At 42.4% G+C, this 24,670-nt stretch overlaps 1 protein-coding gene across 4 annotated transcripts in view; it reads left to right on the plus strand.

Annotated features, from left to right (window-relative positions):
* Positions 1-24,670, plus strand: part of slc4a11 (solute carrier family 4 member 11) — a 131,188-nt gene that overhangs the window by 46,100 nt on the left and 60,418 nt on the right. For all 4 annotated transcript variants that reach the window (XM_084045398.1, XM_084045396.1, XM_084045395.1 and 1 more), the window contains exons 4-5: positions 16,083-16,126; positions 17,403-17,631. In XM_084045398.1, the coding sequence (XP_083901524.1) occupies positions 17,415-17,631 (217 nt within the window). In that variant the 5' untranslated portion in view covers positions 16,083-16,126; positions 17,403-17,414. The remainder of the gene's footprint in view (positions 1-16,082; positions 16,127-17,402; positions 17,632-24,670) is intronic.

The following is a 24,670-nucleotide window of genomic DNA, read 5'->3' on the forward strand; positions in this document are numbered from 1 at the left end:
CACTTAAATCATTATTTTATACTTTGGCTATTAAAAAATAGCAGATATAGACAAATCCATAGAGCGCTCCCCTGGCGCAATCATAACTGCGGTGTGTGCAGCGCTCTGTGGATTCGTTTATTCAAGCTATCTACAGTATAGCGTCTTTATTTATTTTAAATCGGAACGCATCTACAAATGTCTTCTAAATCCTAACTGGTTTCTGAAAAACGTATGTTGCTACATCAGTGGTGCTCAAACTTTTTCATGTCCCCCAAAATGATATGTATTTGGCCGCGGACCCACATCTCAAAAGATTTTGTACCAGGGAATCTTTAGCAAAGATTTTGTTCCAGGGAATCCAGGGAGCAAAGATTTGAGTTACAAATCTTTGCTTTAAAAATATATATATATTCAAAGATTTGCACACATTTTCACAATTTTTCAAAAAATAGCAGATCTACAAGATCATAGCGCGGCACCGATTCACCTTGCAGTCACCTGCAATCCTCTGGAATTCGTATTTGATGGTCTGTAGATGTTTATGCCCAGGGAACTCTGCTAAAATCTGCAGTAGGCGATGAAAGCAAGCAAAATGCCCCTTTGGTAGACGTTTGGGTTGTGTAGTTACTTTGCCATGATGTAACTCCAAATATTGGCAAGATATCTTGTTGCTCCGTTGATTATAAATTGATAATCCAATATAGTCTCCCCATTGACTTACAATGCACAGTGAAACAGGTCTCTGTTTCAGACTTTTAGCACACAAACTAATATAAACAAAGCGGATGCTGCCAATTTATAAAATGACAAAAACCGACAGCATTAAAAAAAAGTCAACTTCATATTGATTTTAATACTTAAATTAGGAATAAGAGCCGGATCTGAATCGCATTGTCATTGGATGTGTAAGAAACAACAATGTCACCAAAAAAAGAAAAACAGCTGCGTGCTAAAAGAGCGACTTTGAGACCTGTTTCACCATGCAATCTAACTCGATGGGGAGACTATTTTGGATTATGAATTGTTAATCAACAGAGCAAGTATAGAAGATATCTCGCCGATATTTGGAGTTAAATCATGACAATGTAACAACAATTCAAATCCCTACAAAAGTATAATTTGGCTTTATGTGCAAACTGTTGTTTTCACGATATGGTCTGCATTGCCATTGTTTTAAAGGAAACTCCTGTTGGGAGGGGGGGCAGCACAAATAATTAATGAGAGCACATCCACGGTGTGTAATATTAGAGATGTAAGGCCGGAGAATGTTGTTCAGATAAATGATAGTCGGATGAAAAACGGTGACGTTCAATTAGGTAGTCATCAGGGAGTGATAGCACGTCTAATCAAGGTCTCAAAATCCTCTTCCGACATAAGGCTATGCAAATTAATTCAGCTTCAACATCGATCGGGTAAACGAAGAAAGGACACCCCATGTCCGACAGCTGCTTCAGGCTCAACAGGAGGGAGGAGATAGGGAGAAACTCAGTTACCATGGTAACTGACCCAGAGTTTAAGTTATACCTCTCTTTCCGGAATGGACCAGAGTTTCCTTCATGTCGGGGCTAACATCAAGCTTTCTGGAATAGACCTCTGGACCAGGTCTGATTAAACATAGCAACCAGAGTAGATATGGACCAGGTGTGATTGCACATATCAACCAATTCTTCCTGTATGGTTGGTTCAGCTGGCTGCAGTTGGAAATCATACATCACAGGCTATGGCAAGTTAACCAAGTTTTAGTTAGTTTTGAGGTGGAAGATTACTTTACTAAATTTGCACCTATACAATCAAATCAAATTCAAAACAGTAACAAACCTGCCAGTCACAGCGCAACCTTCCATCTGAAGGGAACGGATCAGAAATGCAGAATATCTTTCCTGCCCTCTATCCCACCTGGATAATGGTTTCAGCCAGACGTTTTTCCTGTGCTGGAACAGCGCTTAATTGAAAGTGTGGAGAAAGGTGTGCATAGGTGAGACCAGCGGTACAGAAAAGATAGGGTAGAGGAATAGGAGACAAAGAAGGTGAGAGAGGAGATAAACGTGGTGCATGAGAGACGAGGCTGGAGAGACACCGAGAGACAGGTTGGTGGAAGAGAGTAATAGAGTGACCAAAGGAGGGGATGATGGGAGGGGGGAGGGAGGGAGGGAGGGCGGAAGAGACATGGGGAGGGAGAGGCGTGTGGAGATAGGGAAAGAGAGAGGTGGAAGCTGAGTGTAATGAAAAAACTCAGTTTAAAATTGAAAAAGTCACAGTGTGAAAGTTTGACGAAGCCATTATAAATACATTTTCTGTTTAACAGATACATTTCTACTGGGTTGATTAAAAAAAATAAAAAAGTAAATAAATCCAGCCTAGCTGAATAATTCTCTGTTGTAAGGATATTGGGACATGTAGGGGACATACTTAACCAGCACCAAAGCCTCTGCTATTCCACTGCTGTCTTGGCTTTTATTTGAATTGACCATGGCTTTGTCTCAAACAGAGCTGCCTGCTGCCTTACTGCGTGATTAGCCTTTGTTTTTGTGTGGAGGTAGGATGCTGCTCACACATAAGCACAGCTGTTTTGTTTACATATTTTTTTGCCACAGGTATCCCCTCCCCACAGGTGTGACATAGCAGCAAAATGGCTGTCGTAAATATGGTCAACAAGGATCCGCATTCTCACTAAAACTTGCCTGATTGCCTGACCTGAAAGTGCTAACAGAAAAAATATGTTGAAGTGCTTGTCTGAATTATGCCTGCACCAGTCAATGATCTCTCCTGCTGTTGGGGCCTGTGATCAATATTAGACAGGGTTTTTCTTTTCTCTCACCAGGCAACTGAGTTATACTTAGCTGCGTGGGTGTCCCGCACAGAAAATAGCTGATATACAAGCTCACAACGTCTTTGTAGATCTGTTATTTTCGGTATGGGCACAGCACCCATGAGCAACTAAGGATAGATCAGGCCTCAGTCTTTAAAAAAGATTTTTTGTCTGAACATTTGACTGGCAACTTCTCCGTAGTGTTTTTGCAGCAGTATCAGACCATCGTCATGGCTGTTTCAAAAAGACAACATCTAATGATCACCACAACACGCACGCACGCACGCACGCACGCACGCACGCACGCACGCACACACACGCACCCACGCACGCACGCACGCACGCACGCATCCACACATCATACACATGCACCCAAGCATGCACAGTTGCACAGGCACGCATACGCGTGCGCACACACACACACACACACACACACACACACACACACACACACACACACACACACACACACACACACACACACACACACACACACACACACACACACACACACACACACACACACACACACACACACACACACACACACACACACACACACAGACATGCCGCCATAAACGAAATTATTCTGAGGTCTGTTGGGATCTGGAACAAATCTTCCTGTCTATGACTCTGAGATGTTCATGTATAATATAGAGGCTTCTAGGGACACTGAAACAAATTGTGGTCTACGTTTCCAGACCTCAGTGTAGTCTTACATCAGACTGTTCAGTAGTGTGAGGAAAACATTTAGAGATTTTGCTCAGCCTCTTGAACCCTAGCATGCCTATTCTGGGGCTAACATCGTGACTTTGTAGATCTGCTATTTTCGTCAAAGATATTTAGTGTAGAGTGAAAATATGAGGGGGCCAAGTGTAGAGCCCTTGGGAATCAGGTCAACTAAGTATAGGGTTTAAGTGGTTATATCTGCAATATATGCTAGATATACACGTCTCTCTCCATATAAAAACCATATCACGTAAATGATATGTGAAGTATGTATTATGTTTTTTGTAGTTGTTTTTTTGCTCAGCCAATGGCTCTACAGGTGGTGCTCGGTTGGACCAAAAGGTCCATCTGTCTGTTTGTCCATGATCCATTAATCTGTCTATCCACCACTTGGGTCCCAAAAAACAACATCTGGAAAAGCATCATGGAATTTGCTGTGCACCTGCATGATCCCCAGAGGAGGAAAATATATATTTTATGGACCACATTTGCTACTTGTACACACAATATCTCAAAATCTAATGGGCAAATGGCCATGACATTTGCTCAGTGCATTCATGTTCACTGGAACCAGAACCTTTTTCATGAGAACCCTTGACCTTTCTTTAATTCCTGTAATGTCACCCTCAGGCCAAATGTCAACTTTGCTCACAAGATATGTCATAATCTAAGCAGCAGATAGATTGCAGGCCAAATCCTACTAATTTAGGTGACCCCATGGCCTTTCCTTTAGCGCCTTATGTAAGAGGCTTTAAAGCATTTGGGGCTCTGAAGGATAGCATTGTCGGTTGGTCCAAACCACTTTGGTCTGTTTGGGTGTAAAATGCAGCACAGGGGTCACAAGCAGGACTTTTAGACACTTCCTCCTTCAGAATGACAGGCAGACGTTTTTGGCAAGTCTGTCATTTCCCCCTGAAAGTACACAAAGATGTAACCAGGACCCATCGCTCTGTTAGAATTGCACAGAACTGTGAATGCATTCATCCTGCTTTGCCCCCTGGAACTGAAGGCTTCCATCCAGACTGCTGGATGGCAGGTGTTGACGTGACAGACAGCTACTCAGCTGCGGGTGCTGATGATGACTCTGCCCTCATCACTGCCACCCCACGGGTCAACAGGTTGCCGTTGCCACGGTAACTGTGACAGGTGTGCCTAGATGGGGGAGAGAAAGGGACAAAAAGAGCGAGAAAGACAAGGGAGATGGAGATTGTGCTGGCCCATGCCTCTGGAATGTGACAAGTGATGGTGTTACACATTATGTGAGCAGCAGAACATCTTCTTCATACATAGTAACACTTAAGGAATGTGACAAGAAATGTGAGGAGAGGTGCGAGATGTTGGAGAGTTAGAGCAGTGGTTTGCCCGGTTTGAATCAGGTGTCAATGGCCGCCTGGATCCTGTGGGGAAAGTTTTTAGCGTGTGTTGTTCAGTTTGTCGCGTCGACCAACGTGTTCAGGTGTCAGTACCCAGGTATTGCCTGGTGAAATAGGCCCTCTCTGCCTCCCTCCCCCTGTTTTCTTGCCAACCCCCCTTCCTTCTCCCTGTCTTCTCCTTTCCTACTAAGTCAAGTTGTTGCACATAGTCGACCCTAATGTAATTAGTTGACGTGCATGCCCATTTCTGCTTTTAATTTATGTCGCAAATCATTGCGTTATTTCATTATTCCACATCGCTGGGGCCATTTGCATCCACCATATCAAATCAATGTAGGATTCTGAGCGGAGACTTCTAATCACATCCTGTCTAGCTGAACAGGCAGTGGTTCGGCAGAAAATAAGAATCCACCAGAATCCCTAGACAGCAGCCTGTACCTAAATCTAATTAAAAAAACATCTGTCTGGTGTATTTAGTCACCTCATCCCATCCCCTGGCTATATTTATTAGTGGGTGATTTTATGCGAAGTTCTATCAAGCTTCCTAAAACCGAATTTCTTTGACATTTCTGGTATTCCTCTGGGGATTGTCTCGGGGACAGTGCTCAAGTGAACATTGAACCTTCTGATATTATTCCTGCGTAGCTTGAGATGAAGTTTTGATGATGGTTTCCAAAGTAATGTATTTTGTAGTGCTTGATTTAATGTCTCAGACACTTGGATGAACTCCAAAGTGGACTCTGCCTGCTTTGAAAATGAGGGCAGATGAATGTGACCCCCACATGAAAAAGGGGTAATGACACAGAATTTCATGAGTCACTACAGTCATTATGACAAAAAATAAATAAATGCATAAAATGAAATAAATTTGACAAAACTCCTGATGGGAACAAGATGGGAAAGATGGGAAATTATTTTCACCACCACACAGAAAGACAAATAAAACTAGAAAGGTGCAATTTGGGGAAATTGCAAGTGTGGTTGCCTTGATCACACTGAAGCCGTCAGGACCTGAGGATACTGCGTTCATGACAGAAATGATACGGTTTTATGTTTAAGAAATGTACCCCTCCCACTAATTTTGCAAGCCAATTACATTGTCACATCACCACTGAGATCAATTCGGAGGGGATTGATCCCCCAAAAATCATGTTTAAGCATTTGTGGCTTCCCCTATGGGTGAAAGTGGAATTGCTTTTGGCGTTGCGTATAAAGGTAGACGCCTCCTCCGGCTCTGAGGCGCCTGTATCTCGGGCGCGCACCAGGGTATTAATACAAGGGTATTGCGATACAGGTTGCTCCAATGAACTGCAGAGGCCAATGAGGTATCTAGGTTTTTATATCTATGGACTATCAGCTCTGTGTAATGCGTTTTCATCACATGGGTCCAGAGATCATATGTGCCCTTTTTTGGGGGGGTGAAATTTGGACATAATCTGTAGGAGGAGGAGCAAAACGTGTGTTTTGAATGAAATTCAAAATAGGGAAAATCTACTTAAACGCAAATGGTCGTGGCCTACTGTATATGGGGAAATTCCCATACAAGTCAATGAGAAAAACATTTTTCACTTACAGTATAAATGTATATAAATTAAACTATAAAACACATCACTTAGCAAAATGCAAGCACAAGATTCCCGGTAGATTTGATTATGGCTTGTATGTGTGCCGCCATAACTGTGGGAGGAGTAGCGCGGCAAAGTTTTGGGGTTACTCTATGAATAAAGTTGTACAAGTACTATAATGTGTTTAATACCCATTAAGACCGGTAAAGCCTATACGTTGTTATACCTTTAAAACCGGGAAAGCATCCGTGTCATTTTAGATGTTGCTCTGTATATAGTAACAGGATTTATTTTTAAATGTTGAATACAAAATAGACTATTTTCTGAAAACGTATGCTTTTCTTTAATCGGCCTCAGGTCTAAATGGGATAAAGGTGATCAACAAACACTGTACTGTGTTGCCCCTAGGGGGCAACCACATTAATCGGCAACGAGGACAAATAGTAGGGACAACGATGACAACAACACTACAGTGTACTAAAGGAGGAATTGAACGCACCTTTTCAGAATGGATTTTTTTCTGTGGTGCTAAACCCCAAAAACGTACTTAAAAAACTCAACATCCAAGGATGTAGCACTCACCAACTTTAAAAGAAAAGGGCACAAGGACAGTGTCTCAATTTCACCAATTTGTTTTGGTCAGACAATGAAGTGCCAGTGTTTGGGCCTAGTAGCCCTTGCTCCGATGAAGGCCAACTAGGCTGAAATGTCTGACCAAAATAAATTGGTGAAATTGAAGCACTGTCCTTGTCCTTGTGCCCTTTTCTTTTAAAGTTGGTGAGTGCTACCACACATCCTTGGATGTTGACTTTTGTAACTACAGTGTGTACTGTAGAAAAAAAATAACTACCTAAAGTACAATACGATTAGAGGCATAGATAAATAAAGAAAAATATCTACTTGACAGTAGAGTTGCAACAGGTAGTCTAACTAATCTATCTACAAGCTCATAATGCATTACAATGCAACACATAGTCAGCTTGTATATCAGCTACTGTATTATCAGTATTTTCTTAAATATTGCTTAACTCATTCACTGCCAGACTTATTTCTGGCTGTGTTTGCCCACTGCCCAATATGGGAACCCATCGCCAAATGAAAAGGAAAAACAGCGCCCTCTGCTGTTGTTTACTATCTCACTTGGCTCTGGGAGGAAGTCGACGTAGCACACGTACGCAAGGAAACCGGGATTTTGGTCTGCCTTCAGCCTTTCACTTCCGGTGGTGCGACTATGTTTTCATTCCCACTAACAATATTTCAGTCAGATAACTCACGTATAGTTTGAACCAATATTTTATTATGAATGTGAATACAAGTGTGTATATAATAATTTATCTTGGCGTTCGGCTCTGCAAATATTTTTTCTCCCTGCTTGGCATAATCATACAGACATCATTAACCATTTAGAGCAGGGAGATAGATATACATACATAACAATCCCCCCATGGGGAACAGAACCAATAGCAGAGCCCACTGGTGGTGCTGGGGTGGAGGTGGGAGTATAGTTGCATACCAACAACCAGGGGTACAAATGACAGCAGAGAATGAATGAAGACTGAGGTGAGCTTAAATAACCCGCTTATTGGTCAGCTGATTGTCACGTCAGCTCTGACGTAAGACTGCGTAATAGAGTTGTAATAACCCTATGCAACCGCATAGCGCAGTATGTAACCTCTCGAGTATATGCTGCCTGAACTTAACTCGCAGGCTACGTCTCATTTCAGTCAGATAACTCACGTATAGTTTGAACCAATATTTTATTATGAATGTGAATACAAGTGTGTATATAATAATTTATCTTGGCGTTCGGCTCTGCAAATATTTTTTCTCCCTGCTTGGCATAATCATACAGACATCATTAACCATTTAGAGCAGGGAGATAGATATACATACATAACAATCCCCAACACTGCGGAACCAAGAACGCCCTACGGTGAACGCTCACCGATAATCCAAGCATGATATCCCACGGACTCCTAATGGAGACAGTGACGAATATGCCGCTAGCAATTCTGGATCATGCAAGGATATTCTAACATTATGTGAACTTCTATGTGAGCCATGGCTACAGACCGCCGTTAGGCAATTCCTCTAGAACCCTCCAGAAGAATTATTCTATATGATGGGAAACACTATGTGTGTGGTGATTACCTCGAACCAACTGACCAAGCCGATATCTCATCTTTTCCCCCAAAACACCGAGACAAGCGTCTGAGATCGGCTAGGACATACTAACTTTATGTGAACTAAAAGGCCTTAGCTGCCATGGCATGACAGCCTTAACCATTCCCCTAATGCCACATAGAGGAATATACTACTTAAACTTAACATAGCTCTGTGCATGAGCCACCCAACTGCATCACCGTGATGCTACCCAACCGCATCACTTTGATGCACCCAACCGCATCACTTTGATGCACCCAACTGCATCACTTTGATGCACCCAACCGCATCACTTTGATGCACCCAACCGCATCACTTTGATGCACCCAACCGCATCACTTTGATGCACCCAACCGCATCACCTTGATGCACCAAACCAATGAGAACACTGAACCTTGCTGTCATTCCCCATTAATAATAATACCATAAAGAACCATTAACATGAATCTGTGATAATGCCACCAATTAACTCACCAGCAACCACCATATATGCATAGTAACGACAGTTTTATTACTACTCAATGCAGCAATTTACAACACACTTGCACTCATTAGGTTCTGAGCTAAAATGATCTCTCCCCGATTTAAACGCACATATCGTTCATAGGCAGCTGAGGACCACCTGCCCAGTGCTTTTAAGGTTGCCACCGGCACTTTCAAGGCTGCAGTGGTGGCCGCTCCGATGCGAAGAGAATGAGGAGAGTAGAGTTCTGGAGACAGCCCGCAGTACTGGCATAATGTCTTTAGCTTCCCAGCGAACCAGGATCTCGTCATAGGTTTGCCACCGGGGATGAGAAACAGGGGATCGTGTGGAAGATGCCGGGCTCGGCATTGCAGATAAACAGACATAGAAGAAAAGGGGCAAAACATGGTATTAGTCTTAGATAAGATAACAGGTACTCCTTTTTTAAATTTATCAGATTTTGAATGTTTCAAGAATAAAGTAAATAGATTCTCTTCAAAAGTTAAATCAGAAATTGTAAGGTCATGCTGAGGATCAAAAGAGAGAGACCGAGTTGTGAATTCCCCACACCTTAAAAAACCATAGAAAGCGGTGAGAATTATAGCTTCCAACATTTTGTCCTCATATAATGAAAAGCACCCTTGCCTAAGTCTCCCCACCAACTGGTGCACCAAGTTAATCGTAAGAGGTAATCTTTTATCTTTCCCTTGAGGTTGATCTTTTTTGAGCCCGTTGAGCAGTAGGCGAATGGAAGGATGACTGAGAAGACTGCATGATGAAGGGTCCAGGCAACGCAAATGAAATTGAACGCCAGCTAACATAGCTTTAATTGAAGATGGTTGAAGTTTACGAGATTCTGAGGAATGCACTATGAAAGCGCACACTATGGACATATTTACTGGAATAGGGTTAATAGAAAAACTTAAACAAAATGAGGAAAAGAAAAACCAAGCTGAATCATAAGCTTTTAATGTACTATTTGACAGTCCTTTCCTCATAATTTTTGCAGCTGAGCTCAAAAGACCTTGCAAATAATCATTCGATTCTAATCGAGAATCGCTTGACAAAACGGAGGGCACGGCAGGCTGGTTGGCTCGGCGTTGGGGCACATCGCTCTGAAATCCTGAAATTTAAATCGGGACAGAGCATCAGCTATTGAATTTTTATAGCCTGGAATGAAAGATGCACGTAGAATGAAATTATCATTAATGCACGTCCATGATACCCGTCTGATTAAACTGTTAATTATAGGAATGGACGAACGACCTTTATTAATTATATTGACTGTTGCCTCATTGTCGCAAAACACTGTTATTTGTTTCCTTTTCCATTCCTTTCCCCAAATCAAGCATGCCATAACAATTGGGTAAAGTTCAAACAGCGCGATAGATTTCAGACTGGGTGCCATTGAGGTTAACTCAATCGGCCAAGGCTTTGCAAACCACTGGTTATTGTAAAACCCTCCAAACCCGACAGACGGGGCGGCATCTGTGAAAAATTTGAGAGAATTAGAAGTCTCAACCAAATCGTTGTAGAAAAAGGAAACACCATTCCACTGGTCCAATAGCGCAGACCAGAAACGAATGTCCGATTTGCATCCTTCATCTAAGGAGATAAGATCCTGTAAATTAGGCACAGATTTTGCCATATCTAGAAGACGCGAAACAAAGGAGCGGCCCTGGGGAATAACTCGCATAGCGAAATTAAGATGGCCTAACAGTGAGAGAAGTTCACGTTTAGGCAGCGAGGTTAATTCTAAACAAGTTTTTAGAAATTCTCTGATGCGAATAAGTTTCTCTTCTGGCAGAGAAGCTTGCATTAATACACTGTCTAGCATAATTCCGAGAAATTCTAACCTTGTGAGGGGGCCTATCGTTTTCTCCTCTGACAAGGGAACTCCCACAGAAGCGAATAAATCTCTTAGAATGGAAATACACCGGGCTGGAGGCGAATAGGAAAAATCCACAACCAAAAAATCATCTAAAAGATGCAGAACAAACGGTAGTTTGTAGGTGTTAGATAAAATCCAACATAGCGCCTCTGACAGAGAATCAAAAATACGAGGACTACTGCGACACCCGAAAGTTAATTTCACTGCGAAATAAAATTTCCCACGCCATTTAACCCCGAAAAGATGCCACTGTGAAGGATGAAGTGGCATTACTTTAAAAGCATCGGTTATGTCTGCTTTGCCCAACCAAGCTCCTGCGCCTGCAGCTTTGATCATTTGGATAGCATTATCAACAGAAGCATAGTAAAGGGAAAACGGATAGAGAGGAATCAAATCATTAATGCTTGGGACTGAGCCATTATGTGGAGCGGAGAGGTCAACAATCATACGCTTTTTTCCAGAGTATTTTCTTGTAGCTACTCCTATAGGGCTTACTCTAAAAAGGGAAAAAGGTGATTTGGTGAAAGGCCCAATCATATGCCCTTTGGTAGTTTCTTTTACAAGAAGCTCGTCTACTACATTGGGCTCTCGGAGCGCAGACTGAAGATTTTTACAGACATACGTTATTTTAGGGAGCCAACACAACCCAGCCATGAACCCTTGGACTAAACCAGTTAATAGATAGTTCACAAAAGATCGAATAGGATGATTCTTGAGGGCCTTGGATAATGCAGGAACATTCACAGGCGTAGAAGGATGCTCCTTTATTTCGTTGATTTTATAGGGCGGATTCTCCGCGGGCAGATGGACCTCGGGTGGCTGTCCCCGCACCAACTGCAGATATGCATAAATTTACATTCCATGAATGAGCATACACTTTCATTAAAGTTGATACAAGCGCGAATGTTTTTTCCTGGCATATAACGCACCTGATTCTTTGGTTGCCAGTTGGAATGAGATGGGGGGTTCACATTTGCCTGAGGCTGCTGAGTCACCCCGTGTTTAACCACGGTTTTGGGGCATAGGTTAGTAGAGTGGTTAAAAGAACCACAGACTGAGCAGCATAGGAATTTATGCCCAGAGAAATGTCGAGTGATGATGGACTGATCAACCACGGACCAATCGAGGCGCTGATTAAATCTGTTGATGTGCATGGCTGCTTTACACGAAAAAGCTTTATGATACTCATAAAATAAGGACCCGCCATAGGATACAGCCAGATCGGCTATAATGGCCATGTAAGTGTCCAGTTCCTCTCTACGGTTGGGGTGCACCTCACAGATGCAGTCTCTATAGACCCCAAAAGCTGTAATAAATTCTGCTAATGTTAGCGTTTTAGTTAGCCTCGGATCCGAATCCTTTAAGACAAAAGAAACCTCCCCACAGTCCACCAATCTTCTATCAGTCGCATCTGCATTTATCAGTATCTTGACGAGATTAACGTCATGCCCTGTCGAAAAAGCGAACAATTAGATGAAGCACTTTTCATTATAATAGCTAAACATCTCAGATCTCTTTTTACCTGCGATAATATGCTTCCTGAGGCTCTCAGAGATGGCAGCAGCGGGAGAGAGGAAAGAAGAGCCTGTGGCGGGGCCTGGAACTGCTGTTCCCCAGGTTTTCTGAGGTGACACGGTGGCCACAGTGGATGGCATGGAGATACTAGCGGCTGCGGGGGGGTCTGCAGATGCTGCTGGGAGAAACACGTTGGCTGTCCCTGGAGAAAACCCCGTAGATGCCGAAGATGAGCCGGAAACCCCTGGACTGTTGTTGCTATTTTCTAGCGCGTTGATCCTGATGTTGACCTGGTCGAGTGAAGCTTTCATACTTAGCAAAGTTGACACGATGAGGTCATCGTTACCTTTGCCAGACGATTGAACAGACAGAGTATTTTTACTCTTTTTAGTAGCGCCAGCGGGACCGGCGGGGCGACCTGCTGAGCGTTTTTTAGCTGGGCCTTTGCCTTTACCGACATACTCGGTGGCGGGTGTTGTTGCCGCACCAACTTGACCATGATCGCCAGCACGGCTTGCCTCTTCTGTATTAACCAAAAACTGCAGAAGTTCCTCGTGGCTTAGACCTGGAGCCACTGGAACGCTACGGGCATAGAGGCTTTGCAAAATTCGCTCAACAGGCCAGTCAACTAATTTTCGAGTACCGCGAGCACTACGTCTATTCTGTGGCAATACTGCTTCAGCAGTAGGGGGGATTTCATCCTCCTCGTCTGGATTATCTGGACCATTATCATCAGGATCGGACAATGTGCCGTCGTCGTCCGACTCGGAGTGAGCAGAGGACATGACGACAATAAGGCTAGACACGAGAGCTAGAGCAGCCAACAGTTGCATACCAACAACCAGGGGTACAAATGACAGCAGAGAATGAATGAAGACTGAGGTGAGCTTAAATAACCCGCTTATTGGTCAGCTGATTGTCACGTCAGCTCTGACGTAAGACTGCGTAATAGAGTTGTAATAACCCTATGCAACCGCATAGCGCAGTATGTAACCTCTCGAGTATATGCTGCCTGAACTTAACTCGCAGGCTACGTCTCATTTCTACACGGAACACTAACACCACTTCTCCCAGAGAACATGGATCGTTTTGGTTATAAGCCCACTTGTTTCTATGATGAAAGAGCAAGTTAAAATGTGAATATCTTTCCGTGGTTTTGTCTGCTCCGAGGACGCTGTTGTTAAATGAGTTTCGGTTTGTTTCGAGTGGGGAAGGATCGGCAGACACGTACATCCCGCCCACTACATTTGATTGGGTAAAGCGCGGCCTGCTTCCTCATCTGAAGGCACGCCCACTTGTATGCCAGTGCGTACGCAAACGCAGAGCAGAATCTGTTCTTGAGAGATTACCCACTGCCAGACATTTTCATTTTTTATACCTTTTCAACCTAACATGTCTCGTGAAATCCATGGGAAAAAAGTCAACTGAAGATAACAGCCGTTTCCAGTAGTTCACACATAAATATGTTAGAGCGGTTATTTCATTCGGTGACCACACGGTTATTTCATTTGGTGACCACGTGTGCTCGTACAGTATATACGCGTGTATGTGCGTGTGGGAGGGAATAATTATGGTATACCTGCCGAAAGAAACTAGAACACACCACTGGACAGGGCAACCATGAGAGTTGTAGGAGATTGTTGGGTTAAAGTAGCAACTGAGACACTTGATTTTGCAAACTGGGTGGCAAGTAAAACACTATGCTAATGATGGTGTGGTACAATCCATGTCTTTTATTTCCTGTCGTGAGCGCTTATCATAAGTGACATTTAATATTTTAGGCAGGCATATTAATTGCATTTAAAATTTTAGGTGTTTAGCCGACACTTTCATCCAGAGTGACTTGCATTGAGTAAGCAGGTACTGTAGCTGTTTGCTGGCCATGGGGGCACAAGGCTGTTGATTGACATGTTTTCTGTTTCGGGTAAATGAACCTTTGATGATTTAGTAACATGATCTGGTGTCTGTAATTACTGCAGGGAAACAGTCTCCTGTAGGCAAGCACGTCCTGTAGCAGTAGCACCCCTCCATCCTGTTTGTCATTTCCCGCCACCTTGATATCCCCCACAGTATACTGTAGGATTACATAACACCCATTAGATCATTTTCACTACCATCCAGCAACTATTAATGCCAGCGCAGATTGACTTTTAAGAGGGATCCAGCTGGAGGATAAACCAGCCGGTGTCACATTTTCAACACTTTTCAACACTTTCTGCTCTTTAATCCTCCCCACCAACTAGCCCAGATTAATTTGAACACATATATTGAGTCATTCAGAAGACATTAGTGGGGAGGTGAGCCGCAGCGGGCTGGGCGGGGATGGGGTTGGGGGTGGTTAATCCTATATAAATATATGAAGATCTCCTGACAGCCGTAGCCTTGACGGCAATTATAGCTGAGTTTTGGTGTTGGTCTCTAAATCTGTACACCGCCCACCCAGCCGGGGTACAGATTAACCCCAAGCCATGCTTTTGATAGAAGACAACTTTGATAACCCCAAAATCCAGCACACTAGTCTTGCTTCTGTGGTTCCTCTTCACCTGCCATAGTCCTCATCACTGGCATAGTTTTAAGGTCTCTCTCTCTCTCTCTCTCTCTCTCTCTCACACACACAGCCACACACACATGCCACGCACACACGAACAGACATACCCATGCATACACACACACACACACACACACACACACACACACACACACACACACACACACACACACACACACACACACACACACACACAACACTGGGGCTGGATCATTGATGTTCTGGCATTAGTGCGGTTTCACCGTGGCTTACTGGCTTGTTAAAAGGGAAGATGGGGCTTCTCTCGCCTGTCTGTCACTGGGAGGCGGGGGGAGCATTGATTGATTCCCAGATGGAGCTGGCAGCATGCATCATGGAGGAAAGCCCGTCATAACCCAATGAAGCCCCCTCCCCCACCGCTGGAGACGCTGATAACTCTTATGTAATGCTCTGCTTTATGACTGGCAGCATGGTGCCTCCACACTGCTAGTTTAATGTGTGTGTGTGTGTGTGTGTGTGTGTGTGTGTGTGTGTGTGTGTGTGTGTGTGTGTGTTTGCGTGCGGTATGCACGTGTATGCCTAATTGTTTGTGTGTGTGTGTATAGTACAATGTGTGTTTTCTGCATATACTGTACACATGGGTGTGAATATATGGTCTGTCCACGTTTTCTTTCTTCTTTTATTTTACTTAAAAGAGGCAGCCCTGTAAAACCAGCCCCTTTGTATGTTATCAGAGAGGCATGTTCTTGTCTCAGCTCTACAGAGTGTGTATTAAGGACCGCATCAGCAGAAGACTTCCAATCCTTGTTGAATTAGAGCTTTTCGAGATTTCCATCACTATTAGAAAAGTGGTCCTCAGTCTCTCCGTTTTTCTGTTGTTTCCTTTTTTCTGTTGTGGTTACTTGTGATCGCTGCATCATTTAGTTCTGTTAACGATGAATGCTACAGTTGCTTACAAATGACCTGGATTTTATGTAAATTACAGTATTAATTGTGGGGTATTTGATTACCAACACTTTGTGTCTAATTGAGCCATCCCTGTCCCTTGCTTTTATTTCCCCTCAGACACAGACGATTCTGGATGCGTGCTGTTGAACACGTCAAGAAGGGTATGTAAATATCACTCCTAATTGTATGTGATTTCTTGCTGATTCAATCCATAAAAACATAAACGGTATTTACATGCATAGTAGTGTTCAGATATTTTATGGAACATATTCAAGTGCAGTATACGTATACTTAATTAACCATCCTTAGTCAGTTGCTGTGTTGACAACGTAAAAGCAGCCTTCTCAACTCCATGTCCAGCTTGCGACTAAGATTTACTTTGATTAATGAATTATTAGATTGATAGTTTTTCCTCCTCTAGTGCAGTGGTTCTCAGAGTGGGGTCTCGACCCCCATGCGTCTTTGAGGGGGTTTCAGGGGGTCCCCAGCAAAATGAGGACAAATTTAACCACATCAACACTGTTTAAAAATAGCAAAAATAGATGATCTTCAAGCTCAAAACGTGTCTCGATGCGACGCGCTTATCACTGTTTTTGAAAAGGTTTGCCTATGACATGCACAACATAGGGATGCCAGGTTGAAAGAGGTTAATTTCACTATAATTTCACCAGCTAGAAGGTAATCCATTGAGAGAATATACTGTACTAGAGGTTCACATCTACAATATAGGCTATATGCTATTATTACATTTACAAAATAAAGTCCTTTTCCTTTTCCCCGTCCTTTGCGGTGCGGGCAGACCACAGGGGCAGGCAGACAGAGTTAAACAGGCGACAACTAAATACATAAATCTATCTGCGCTAGATAGATTTGCCGCGCACGAGCACACGTTACAGGGAACGTTGGGCAGTGTAAATAATTTGCACTGAGAAGATAATACAAACTGCATTATACTCCCGACCTGTGGGAAACAGCAAAGTGCCGTAAGGCATCCAGTGTGGCGGAAACTGCTTGAAGAAGAAGGATAGAGAGGTGCGCTACTGAGTCAATATATGACCCAAAGAACTAATACAATTGTACTGTATACTGAACAATTAAAACACGATCCAAGCCCGACGACCTTTGCTGCATGTCACTCCCTGTCTCTCTCTCCCTGTTTCCTTTCACTCTCTCTACTGTGTACTATCAATAAAGGCAGAAAAGCCCATTCAGATCATAGGTTTCTCTCTCCCCACCTACAGCATAAACAACTTTATAATTCTGTATTTAATCTAATCTAACAGCAAAGATCTTCTCTTACGGTGGGCCCTGTCACCAAATATTTTCAAATGGGGGTCTGCGGCTTAATACGTATCAGTTTGGGGTTCCTTGACATGAAAATGTTTGTCATCTGCTGCCCTAGCGAACATTGTGAAAACGAAACCATCTTTCCCACAGTATGTGAAGTTGATGAACTTTGAGGAGGAGGTCCGTGCCCATCGTGACCTTGATGGCTTCCTGGCAAGGGCCAGCATCCTGCTGGACGAGACGGCAGCCTCCTTGGACGATGTGCTGAAACGGATGCTTCACCATGTGGGGCAGGACAGCCACCTGTCCGAGCCCGCCTGCAACTTTGAGGAGGTGATGAGCCTGCTGTTCACTGACGCTGGTGCGCAGGAGGTCAATGGTGAGGACCCACTCAGTTTTTACATGTGTTCATGCTACAAACGTGAATTTTGCACACTGAGTGTATAGAAGAATGCATACACAATAAATGCATACAAACTCAAGCAATGCACAGAAACAAAGTTATGTGTGTACAAGTGTGAATACGCTGCTGCGGAAGAATACTTACTGTACTAAGCAAACACATGCTGGTATACACACAGATACAAAAAAACACCACAAATGTACATTCATAGTAACACAAACACTCATTTTATTTTGGAGGTGGTAAATGGTGAAGACAGACTCTGCCTATAGTATTACATTGTTTTTCATATGGACGTGAACACTCAAATATATATGTATATTTTAACTCCATTCATACATTCATGCAAGCAAGACGGACACATAGGTGAGACAAACTAGGATTTTACTGTATGTGTTTGTTGGTTACTTTACAGGCGAAGGCACTTTAAAGAAATAGACAGAACTAAGTAGATGCATACACTAATTAGATAATGCATACAATCACACACAAATACACACACAAACACACAGAAGCAAATGTTTTGAGACAGTTAAAAGCCCACTGCACATTGTGAAATATCAGCTTACAGTACCGGGACTCCTTTACAAAAGATAGCCGATTATTAACTTATGCCTTCCCCGAGTGCCTTGCCAGTTGATGTGATCCCATTGCAGCGAGATATGTTTTTTGCATGTGAGTGAATTGAGAGAGAAAAACATCTTGCTCAAAGAGCACAGAGGCAACAGATAAAAGATGTTAAACAATATTTGGACTTATGTTATTGCCAGGTAAGCTGTAAAACCCAAGACTCTTCTAAAGTTCAACATCGCTTTGACTGACACTGTGATATGATCTACCTTTACATTTATTCCATGTCAGTTACATACATGCCTCATTGTAGTGGTCACATGGCAGGAAGACACATTTTCAAGTTACTGTATGTGAACTCACAGGAGAAAAAAAGACACTTAGCTTTCCAACCATGTGAATATCATTTTTGGTTGAGACAATCTGTGTGAGCTTCTGTGATATTGGTTTGATTTCTATAGAGCACATTTGCTGTCACAGGATGAAGGTAGGCTGTTGAAAGCAGAAACATTTGTTTCTCATCATTTAAATAAAGAGATGTGTTCTGCGTATCTAATCATGCTAGTAGCTCAATTTAAAATCCTTCCAAGTGGTGCCTCCTTGCTTCCCTGCGGTCGTGGTTAAGGTATGTGACAGCCGGGATGTGCGCACATAGATTGGGGGCACTGAAAAGGGCATTACTTCATCTGACACCGTTGGATCTAGTGCCCTGTCTTCATACCCTGGCTTTGTTTAATTTACTGCAATGGTAAATGAACTAAAGTTGAATCCAATTGTTTATTTCATTTTTTTTTTTTTTTGCAGAAATACCCGACAGTTGTTGCTCATTGCTTTATGTTTAAGAAACAGATTGTTATAGTAAAAGGCTCAAAATAGTAAATCATATTAGTAATACTCAATTAGAGTGCTATGTATGGACATATACAGTATGATCCCAGTGACTCTTCCTACAGTATGTGTGTAGCATATACATTCTATATAGCGCATAATGAATGTAGTACAAGTACAGAGATGAGACAGGAACTGAATCCCTCTTTTGTATGTGCCTGTTTGATATGTTAATCAAGTATACCTCACGTGGTTCAAATATTTGAAGCCATTTTCTTTATGGAAGGTAAGTTATTGCTAGGCTGGTCCACTGCCTATCATGGATTTAACGGATCCTTGTGGTATTAGTGCCATCCTCTCAGCTCCATGTCCTTTTTGCGTGAATACAGCAGACCTCTCACTTTGTTAAGACATCTCTTCCCAGCCCATTAGTGTGGGAAGAATCAGCCTGATTGCATAACGCCATCTAACCATTGTTCAAGTCTCACTTTATTACCGTGTGTTCGCGGGGCTGACACGCGCTGCACTTGTACGCCGTCCCCTGGGGTTAGTTTGTAAAAGTGTTGCCCTCTTTTTGCAGCCGTTGGTTCTAATGAGTAATGATCTAACTAAGAATCACTCGAGTGCTGTGTTGTTGTTATGCTTTATTTTGATTTATATAACAATACTATTATTCTGTTGTTCTAATATTGTTATCATGCTAATCTGGTTCTTCTGTATTAAAGAGAGAATTCTCTGAGAGGCATAAAGATAAACACTCAAATGAGCTCTGTCCCAGTGTAATGGCATCTAGAGGGAAGGGAGAGAGAATAGAATTTAAAGTACAAAGTAAAGCAAAGAAAAACAAGTTTCGCCATATTTTCAGAGAGAGCCACTCTGGTAATTAGACATTTGGAAAACAGTATGGTCGTTTGAGCCCTCTGCAAAACATTGAAGAAGACAGAATTGCCGAACAGTACACTGTCATTTCCTTAGTGTTTCTTTAACTCCGAGAGTGTATAAATGGACTTTACAGTAAAAATGTACAGTCTACAGATACCGATACAGATGCAGGACAGATGCATGGTCAAATCATTGCAGAGGATTGTCGATGCCTGTTACTGCCGGTTTTGTATTCTACTAGGAAGGTATTGTACCGTAATTGCATTCATCTGGCATCCCAAGTCTAACGTGGTCCATGATTAGACAGCTACAATGAACAGCTCCCTGAAACCCAGTGTTGAGAAGCACTGAGTAGCTGCACATAGGGCTGAGTAAATTATTATTTTTTTTTTAATACTTTATTGAGTCCAAACATTAAATCATTCAGTTTACTTCCATAATAATAATAGTTTTCACATGTTTTATGTCTCTGTTATTAACAGACATTGTTTTTGCATGTAAAACCCCTCCACCTATACAGAAAGTAAAAATAAAAGGGATATATACTAAATCGTTTCAATAGAGAACATTATTTCATCCATGCATCTGCAAACTCCTCCTTTATGAGGGGACATAAGCAATATGTATACTTGACACCAAGAAATGAAACAATAAAAAATAACACAAAAAAAAGGGGGGGCTGAGAAAATATTGATATTATATCAATCGTCTCTATCGACTAGATATCATGTGGGATGATAAGGCATACTTTTTGTCTTTTCCTGGTTTCAATCACTAATTTAATTAATTGATTAATTTCCCTATTTTATACTTTCAAATATGTTAAAATAATGTTTTACATTTTGAAAATAGCCGATCTACAAGCTCACAATGCTTCACATTGCGATTCATTGTGAGCTTGTAGATCAGATATCTTTAAAAGGTTTGGGTAAAATAATAATGTATATTATCATCACAGTATGATATTATAGTCACAATATCGATATCGAGGTATGGTCAACAATATTTGGATATTAGATTTTTACCATATTACCCTGAGCTAGCTGCACAGCAATTTTATCTCTGAAAGTGTAAATAATGAACACTTAGATGTCAAGCTCAGTTAAATGAAACCTCTGGATTTTATTGTGTATCACTTTAACAGCATGTAGAGGGAAAGGGTAAAGAAAAGAAGTAGAGAAATCAATACAGTGGCTTTGCTGTCTTTTCAGTACAAGGAATGGTCTGTTAATTTGCTGGTTCAATCCAAACGCAGGAGTTAACACTGTGTTTGTGTTATGCTGTCCTGGTTTTGGTGTCACCGCTTAACAGTCAGGAAAGAATTGCCTGCAACACTGATGCAGGATATAGGCTGGACAAAATCCAAAGGGATATTTGTTCAACAGTGTTAATGCAGCTTAACTGCGCAATAATGTTCTGTCTACAGTATTGATGCAGGATGGATGCAGTGTACAATAAATGCCTAACTGGAGATGGCCTGGCTAACAGAGTGTGTAGAAAAAAGACAGACTGTAATAATAGTGAGACAGTTTGGAGGGCGGGTGTCTCTCTGTGACCGACTGTAGTAGACAGCTCAGTGGATGGTGACGGATGCTGAGAGGTGGTGTGTGTGTGTGTGTGTGTGTGTGTGTGTGTGTGTGTGTGTGTGTGTGTGTGTGTGTGCGTGTGCGTGTGTGCGCGCGTGCGTGCGTGCATGCGTGTGTGTGCCCCTCAACAGCACAGACGGCCCTGACAGATCCCGGAGGTGATAATTGACTTCTGTCATCGATTACTCACTTAGCTTTTCAAATGGCCTCTCTGATACTCTCCAGACTGCCTCGGCTGCCGGCTGATCATCAGCTCATCATGCACCACACCACTACACTACTCCACCATCATCACTGCTACCACCACCAGCACCATCAGCTAATTTGGCGAGCCCATTAACTGGCTCATCCACCAGGACACCCTCAGCTTCCAGTCCTTGACTGTATATGTATTTCCAAGACTGTCCTCAAAATAGGTCCTCACTCCCCATGGCCACAGTTTTAGCCACTTGACCCCTAGCGGCCCAGCTGTTCTGGGCATCTCATAATAGGTGAACAATCCACAAAGTTGGAGATCTACATGCTCACAATGCGTTGTGTTGCGACTCTTGAGCTTGTATAGCGGCTATTTTCGGCCAAGAGATTTGGTGTAGAGGGGAAAAAAGGAGGGTGCCAAGGACAGAGTCCTGGGGGACCTCGGTCATTGATTGAATATTTTTATTGACACATTACAGCAGTACAATGAGTAGAAAAGACGACAAATGGATGAGACACAAGCCAAAGGCTTGTTTCCATTGTGGTCCATTAAACATTGAACACTCAAACAACTGGACAAAAACTACAGTGTAACAGACCATGATCAAAAAAGTAAATGTACAGTTTAAGCAATTCATGTCAACAAAGTATATAGGGTTTAGTTGGTTAACTGCAAGGTTCCTAGCCAGGTAATATTCTAGTCATGAGAAGTTTGGGAATTGCATAAAACATAACATAATGCAGTAAGTGACGGCATTAAAATAATTCTGTTGGCAGTGCAAGTGTCACTGCAGCCTATAACTTATGTATTTTATTATAACTTCTTCACCATTGCTGCTAGAGATGATTGAGGCATAATGTAACGCAAGACTCCAATCATTCACTATTGACACTTGCCAGACCATTTTTACACCTTCTGATGGCTGTAAATTAAACACATTTGATTATTTCCTGAATATTTGGAATGAGCTTGCAGTAAAACAAATATACTGTTTGTCACCTCTAGGCCTATATGGAACATAATTATGTGATTTCATATAGTGTGTGTTTTGGAATGAAACCATTCAGTGGGCTTCCCAAGTGGTAATTATAGGCTATTTTCAGCAAAGAGAATTGGTGTTTTGGAAAAAGTGAACCAAGTATAGAGCCTTGGGGGACCCCAGTCAATTAAGTAAGTGGTTAAGATTTTCATCATTCTCTGCTGGTGCCAAACAAAGGCACCTTCTTTCTTTTTGGGAAGTGTGTGTGTGTGTGTGTGTGTGTGTGTGTGTGTGTGTGTGTGTGTGTGTGTGTGTGCGTGTGTGCGTGTGCGTGTGCGCGCGCGCGTGCGTGCGGGGGGGGGGGGGGGTCACATTGTAACCAGGCTATGCCATGCTATGCTATCGGCAGGACAACATACAGTACAGTACCTCTGCAGGTATTAATTTCTCTCCTATCTTCGTTCAATCTCCCTTATTGAGGGCGATATAGCCAGTGAGCAGAGTAGCTCATTTGGTGCGTAATGCTGAAAAATGATAAAGAGATAGATAAAGAGAACGGGGGACATTATAACAGGCCTCCAAAAGAACAGAGAGTTAGAGAAATGAAAAAGATGAAAGCAGGCAGAGATAATTAGTCTTAGTCCCTGCTTGAGGAGAGGAGGAGAAGAGGCCACATTTCCCATTCTTCAATTCTTTTCCTGCTGAGATTCCATACTAGCACACAGCTTTCACAATCTGCATGCGGAAAATACAAATATTTCACTGCTGCAGTAAGTACATTACTTTCCACAGCAATAAAACAAAACCATGATATTCATGAAATCATGATGATGATGACAATGATCGTTGATAATTTGTCTTCTACATTTGACCCATTCTAAGTATTAAGAGCATTGGACAGTCACTGAGCAGTGCCAGGGGACCAGCTCCAGCTCTAAGGCTAGTCATAGTGCCTTGCACAACAAGTGCATCGGCAGCATGCACTGTATGTCCTTTGGTGCCGGAGGAAACCAATGTGAACATGGGGCAAACACTCAAACTTCACACAGATTCAAACCCAGGACCTTCGTGCTATGAGGCAACACGGTGCTACTAGGTGGCGGTGATGATGATGATGATGAAGGCGATGAGGATGATTAATGGGATGACAATGATATTGTCTGATGATGATGGTTATAATCCTGACATTGACAACAGTGGTGGTGATGAGCACCTGTTTGTTGATTGTCGACGACGGGGATCTTGAATATGGTTTCGGTCACAATGATTGTGATGACAATGGAGGAGGAAATGATGTTGATGAAGATGGCGTCTGCATGAATTGATCCACCTCTGTTTTCACTAATCCCTGTCTCCTCCTCTGACACATTAGCAGCTACAGTGTGGCTGCTGCCTAGTCGAGATGACTGTACCATCATTTTCTCCCTAAATTGCTGTCACCTTTGATCAGTCTAGTCGGCTCAGTACTTTGCCTGCATTTACATAATCCTCCCCCTGTTTGTTTCCTTTGTTTATTTATTTATTTGAGCTCATCGGATCACATCAGGAAAACCATTGTATATTTATAATTGTGAACACGCTAGCAGGAAAATCCTCTATTCAACAAATTCAATCCGGGAATGCATCTGTGTCATTTTAGATGTCTTTGGCTTTTCGAAAATAGCAGATATACAATATACATAGCACGGCACAGAGTGCCGTGCTATGAACTTGGAAAATGTGTGCAAATCTTTGAATATACGTTTTAAAGCAAGCATTTTTAACTCATATCTGTGCTTCTGGGTGTCCCTCGAACAACATATTTTGAGATGGGGGTCCGCGGCCAAATAAATATAATTTTGGGGGTCCTTGACATGGAAAATAAAAACATTTTAGATATGTATTTGAACGTGGACCCCCATCTCAAAATGTTTTGTTCCAGGGACCCCCCAGAAGCAAAGATTTTCACTTAAAAAATATATGTATTCCGGCCTG

The sequence above is a fragment of the Gymnoscopelus microlampas genome (assembly GCF_963454915.1).
Source record: "Gymnoscopelus microlampas genome assembly, chromosome: 20".
NCBI classification, from domain to species: domain Eukaryota; kingdom Metazoa; phylum Chordata; class Actinopteri; order Myctophiformes; family Myctophidae; genus Gymnoscopelus; species Gymnoscopelus microlampas.